Source organism: Vulpes vulpes, chromosome 12 (assembly GCF_048418805.1).
Source record: "Vulpes vulpes isolate BD-2025 chromosome 12, VulVul3, whole genome shotgun sequence".
NCBI classification, from domain to species: domain Eukaryota; kingdom Metazoa; phylum Chordata; class Mammalia; order Carnivora; family Canidae; genus Vulpes; species Vulpes vulpes.
This window is the reverse complement of record NC_132791.1, coordinates 143,917,138-143,923,137: the sequence shown is the minus strand read 5'-3', so window position 1 is coordinate 143,923,137 and position 6,000 is coordinate 143,917,138. Positions and strand designations below refer to the sequence as shown.

The 6,000-nt window shown below is 50.1% G+C and overlaps 1 protein-coding gene across 1 annotated transcript in view; it reads left to right on the top strand.

The window, feature by feature from the left end:
- The first annotated feature begins 3,415 nt into the window (after positions 1–3,415).
- Positions 3,416–6,000, top strand: part of USP22 (ubiquitin specific peptidase 22) — a 46,070-nt gene continuing 43,485 nt past the window's right edge. The window contains exon 1 of the mRNA XM_026005653.2: positions 3,416–3,890. Within this exon, the coding sequence (XP_025861438.1) occupies positions 3,720–3,890 (171 nt within the window). The 5' untranslated portion in view covers positions 3,416–3,719. The remainder of the gene's footprint in view (positions 3,891–6,000) is intronic.

Here is a 6,000-nt window from a genome sequence, read left to right as displayed (position 1 = left end):
TTCAGCTGAGGTTGTGATCTCATGGGTCACAGGATCCAGCCTGGAGTTGGGCTCTATACTCAGCAGGAAGTCGATTTAACAGTCTCTCCCTTTGTCCCTCCCTCCACTCACAGGCTCGCTCTCTAAAATAAATAATAAATCGTTTTTAAAAAAATTTAAAAAAGAAATCCTGACATTTTCAATAGTTAAGTGTCTCTGTACTTTCAATGTTATTCCACTCTCTTCTGGCTTCCAAGCTTTCTGATTTAAAAAATACATCGTTTTCCTGTATATAATGTCTTTTCTCTAGCTGCTATCAAGATTTGTTCCTTATTATTTGTTTTTAGTGAACTGTGTTGTGCCTCAGCATATTTTCCACACATTTATTTTACTTGGGATTCAATGGCAGTTTTGAATCTGTACATTTATACAGGATTTCACCAAACTAGGGAAAATTTCTTCCATTATTCCTTCATATATATTTTCACTCTCATATTCTCCCACTTCTTCCAAGATTTGAATCACACGCACAAAAGATCACAGGCCTTTTGATATTGTCTTACAGGTCTCTGAGGCTCTGTGCAGGTTTTCCAATATTTTTTTCTTTGTTCTGATTGGGTAATTTCAATTGACCTATTTTCAGGTTTACTTACCATCCTGTGTCATTTCTATTCTGCTCTTAAGCCCTCTTGGTGATCTTTTTATTGGAGATACTGTACACGTCAGTTCCAGCTATTCCATTTGATTCTTACATTTAGTTCATATTTCACAGCTGCAATTTCCTATCTTTTCATTCATTTCCAGGATATTGTCCTCTCCTTTCCCAAGCACAGTTACCATATTCACTTTGAGGTCCTCAGATGCTAAGTTTAACATCTCATACTTCTTAGGGTTGCTCACGTCTGACTGTCGTATCTCTTGAAAATGATTCATATTTTTACATTTCTCTTCATATGTCAAATAATTTTGAATTGTATCCTGAATGTCATAAATATTATATTGTTTTGAGTATGGATTTTGTCATATACCTCCAAAGAGAGTTGATATTTTTGTTTTAGAAGGCACTAACTTAGAATTTAACTATTTCTTGGGCAGCAGCTTGATCTCTGCTCACTTCTTTTTGTTCTACTTGGACTGCTTGGCTTTGACTCACTCAGCCAGATGTCTAGATATGTAGACATAGTTTTGTGTTTGTTTTTTTTTCTTTGTAGACATAGTTTATACGTAGACTCTGAGGTTAACCTTCTCTCTTTTCACTTTTCAGCAGTTTTTTGTTCTGTACTCTTCTCTTGCTTCCTCAGTCCAGAAAGAGGGGGGTCTTTTGTCAGAGTTTCAGCCTCCCTGTCTGGGTTCCTCCAAGTAGCCTCTCCTCAGTCTGTAAGCCATAAAAACCCAAATCAAACCAAACCAAACCAAACCAAACCAAAACAAACACGTTCCCTTCTTTGGGCAAGTTCTGTCTTCCATGTGTCTGCTCCCTCCAGAATCTGCTCTTTTGGTTTACTCTCCAATGCTTTCAGGTGTTTGTTTTTGTATTCTGTCCAGAGATCATAGTTCTTATCTGAGGGAGGATTAGTGTAGGATATTACTTGACCATCATAGAAGCATAATTCCCTGGGTGTTTTAAATTTCTTTAAATTTGAAAAGAAACAAACAAAATCCAGGTATCCATTTTAGATGGTTAGTCTCATGGACAGTGGGAAATACGGCTTAAGGCAAATCTCTCACCATGGCACTTATTTCTGGATCCCTTCCACTGTGACTGCCCAGCAGGGTGAGGGTAAAAGGAGTCTTGGAGTGTTTTCATGTTACCTGGACTTTCCTTTATCTCTGCAATTTCATATTAATGTAATTGCCTGCTAATGTTGCTATTTATCTCATTACATTGTAGGATTCTTTTTTTTTTTTAATTTAAGTTTAGTTGGCACACAATGTTACATTAGTTTCAGGTATACAGCATAGTAAGTGCTTCCACAATTCTATGCACTATGCTATGCTCACCACAAGTGTAGCTACCATCTGTCACTATACAACCCTATTACAATACCATTAACTATTCCATGCTGTATCTTTCATCCCCATGACTTATTCATTTTTTAACTGGAAGCCTGTACCTCCCACTCCCCTTTACCCCCTTTTGTGCAACCCCTCCATCTCCCACCCCTCTCTGGCGACCACCAGATTGTTTTCAGTATTTATGGGTCTGTTTCCGCTTTTATTGCTGGTTCGTTTTTTTTTTCTTTTTTTTAGATTCCACAAATAAATGAAATCATATGGTATTTGTCTTTCTCTGTCTGATTTACTTCACCTAGCATAATACCTTGTAGGTCCACGCATGCTATCGCAAATGCCAAACTCTCATTCTTTCTAACTGGTGTAATATTTCATGTATTGATTGACACTTAGGTTGCTTCCATATCTTGTCTATTATAAATAATGCTACAATAAGCAGAGGGGGACATATACCCTTGAGTTTGTGTTATTTTCTTGGGGTAAATACCCAGTAGTAGAATTACTGGCTCATGCACTGTTTCTATTTTTAATGCTTGAGGAACCTCCATACTGTTTTTCCACAGTGGCTACGTCGATTTACATTCCACTCTGGGATTTTTTTCTTATTGAAGTAAAATTAACATAGAATGTTAGTTTCCCATGTACAATATAATTTTTCAACAATTCTATAGATTTCTCAGTGCTCATTATTTTAAGTGTATTCTTAATCCCCTTTATTTCACCCATGCACCCACCCACCTTCCCTTAGGCAGCCACCAGTTTGTTCTTTGTTTTGTTTTTCTTTTCTTTTCTTTTTTTCTTTTTTTTTTTTTGAGTCTGGGGTCTTGTTTGCTTTGTTGTTTCAATTCTGCATGAGTGAAGTCATAGGGCACCCATCCTGGGATTCTCAAAGTAGGACACGGTCTTAATCATTTCAATGCCCAGCAACTACCAGACAGGCCACAAAGATGGGAGAGGCCTGCAGATGAGGGCCTCCGGTTGCCACCCAGACTGAGAGCGATCCAGGGAAGCACCGCCTGGGGTGGGTAGGCCCACGCTGGGGCTCGGCACGGACGGGAAGGCCGAGGGAGACTGCACCGATTTGCAAGACCCGGCCCATTGCTCCGCCTCTTTGCGGCAGAGCTCGGCTGGGTACCCAGACGGATACCCCGCGCCACCCAACCCCCGGCCGGCCCCCACCGCCGCAGTTCCCGGAGGGAGACGCGGCAGGGTGGTGGCCAGCTTCCCGGGCCGCAGCTCTGCCCCCGGCGGCGGGCACCCACAGCTAGCGACCACCGCAGCGGGCGTAGGCGCGGGGGCGGGCCCCGGCCGGCTCCTCGCCGCCGCCGAGCGCCCGGGCGCACTCTGCCGCGGAGCCTGCGGGCGCGGGGGGCGGGGGCGGGGGCGGGGCCGGGGGGCGGGCCCGGGAGCGGCCCGAGCCTGCGCAGTGCGGCGCCCGCGGCCGGCGGGGGATGACGTAACCTCCGCCTGCGGCTTCGGCGCCCCGCCCCGCGCCGAGCTCCGCGAACCCGGCGAGCGCAGCGCGGGCGGCGCCTGGCTGGCCGCCGCCTCCCGCTCGGCGTCCGCGCAGCCCGGGCTTTGTCCGCCGGCCCCGCGGCCGTCCGCGCTTTGTTCCGGCGCCCGTTCCCCCCCAGGCCGGGGCGCGCCACCGAGCAGCCCTCCGCGCCGCGCTGGCGTCGTCCTCGTCCCCCTCGCCGCCCCCCGCGCGCGGCCGGGCCTTGCCCCCCATGGTCTCCCGGCCCGAGCCGGAGAGCGAGGCCATGGACGCGGAGCTGGTGGTGACGCCGCCGGGCTGCTCGCACCTGAGCAGCTTCAAGGTGGACAACTGGAAGCAGAACCTGCGGGCCATCTACCAGTGCTTCGTGTGGAGCGGCACGGCGGAGGCCCGCAAGCGCAAGGTGCGACCCCCTGCGTCCCCGGCCGCTGCGGGCGGCGCTGGCAGCCGCGCGAGGCCCCTCGTTTGCAGCGCTGCCTCGCGGGGGGGGAGGGAGGGCTTGTTAGTCTCCTGCGGACCCCTCCCCGGCTGCGCTCGCCGGCGGGGTTGGGGGGCGAGCGGGCGCTTCTCCTTTCTCAGTCCCTGCTCCCTCCCTGCTCCCTCCCCCCTTCCTCTTCTCTCCATCTTTCCCTTCCCCCTCCCCTCTTTCCCTCTGCTCCCTCTTCTCATCCCCTCCTCCTCGTCCCCTTCTTCCCCCTCCCCCTCCTCCCCCCTCCCCTCCTCCCCCCTTTCTTCCTCCTCCCCTCCTCCCCCCTTTCTTCCTCCTCCCCTCCTCCCCCTCCCCCACCTCCCCCTCCTCGTCCTCTCCGTCCTCCCCCCTCCTCCTTCCTCCTCGGTCCTCCCGCGCCCTCTCTTCCCCTCCCCCATCTTCCTCCGGGCCCACCTCCGCTGCGGGGGTGGGGCCAGAGCGGGGGCGGGGCTTGGGGCGTGCCCAGTTCCGGGGTGGGCTGGTGCTGCTCTGGGAGGGGGCGGTTTTCTCCTCCCCGGCGGCGGTGGAAGCCTGCTGACCGCGGAGGGAGGTGTCCGACGTTCCAGCGCTTGGCCTCCCCCAGGAACCCCCCGGGGCGGGGATGGGGGTCCTGAGAAAACGTAGGACAGAACGTTGAAAAGGGACGAAGACCCCGGGGCCTCTTGGGTGGTCCGCTGTGGGGTCAGCCCCTTGCCACCATGCTGAGCGCCCGTTACTCCAGAGTGTGCATTGAGGCTTCCCTGGGTCGGGATCGGGGGCCGAACCCCGCACCGGCTCCGGGTCCGCGGGAACCAAGGCGGGGAGATGGCGTCGCCCTGGCCTCATTTCAGATTCGGACGTGGGTGGAGGGGTGAGCGGGTGCAAGTGGAGCGAGTCAGGCCTCTGCTTGCACCTCCACCTGGAAGGCCGTTCCGCTGTCAGCGCGGGGTGTGAGGGAGGATCGCTGGTAGCTCCCGAGGCGTGGATTTGAAAGATGGGTTTGCTGGGAAGGTGGGACACTGGCGGGGCTTCTGCGTTAAGAGGCTTCAGAAAGAAACTGATCACCTTCGTGAGACGTTGAGGAAATTACATTTAGTGTCATATTTTTCAGCTATACATCCCATTAGGCTCATTAGTGATGTGGAAATCAAGATAACCATATTCTTATCTGAATAAGTCTTATTACTGGGTAACGCGATTTTGCAGTTTAGTGAGGTTGGGAGGGGTGTTAGTCTCTTTCCACCTTGAGTAGCCCCCTTTTTTTTTTTTGAAAAGCTAACATCCACTGAGATTGTAGGGAATGTTAAGCATCAGTTTTCTTTGTATCAGTAATGGTGTTGGGAAGCATTACCTCTTAGAATGAACTAAACATTGGAAGTGATCTATTAGGATCAGAGTGAGATTCTTGCTAATGGAATTGTGTGCTCCTAAAAAAATAGCCTGGTTGAAACCGATGCTCTTCAGGTGATAATCTTGTTACTACTCCATATTGTTAGTTTATTGGTTGAGATTTATATGGTGTGTATAAGATTCCTCTCCACGTTGGATTAAGTAAGAAATCCCATGCCTTTTTTTCTCACTGCCTCCCCTTCCCCTGTAAATGTTTAACAATGCTTAAGGAGCCAAGTTTAACCCATCATTAACTTTGTCTCCTTTCCTATTTTAGTGTATGTGCTGCTGAAGTGAGCACCTTTGTCTCCTAAAGGAAGCAGTCACTTTTCCTTTTGCTATGTATGTCTTGGATTAATCCTTTAATGTCAATTGCTTAGTTTGTTTTTTTTTTTAATTTTTTTATTATTTATGATAGTCACACATAGAGAGAGAGAGGCAGAGACACAGGCAGAGGGAGAAGCAGGCTCCATGCACCGGGAGCCCGACATGGGATTCGATCCCGGGTCTCCAGGATCACGCCCTGGGCCAAAGGCAGGCGCCAAACCGCTGCGCCACCCAGGGATCCCAGTTGCTTAGTTTGGAAGCTGTTGAAGCACACATCTCTATTATTCACTTGTGGGAACTTGAGCTATTGACAGACAAGATGTGGTGACAAATGCTTACCTCTAAAATT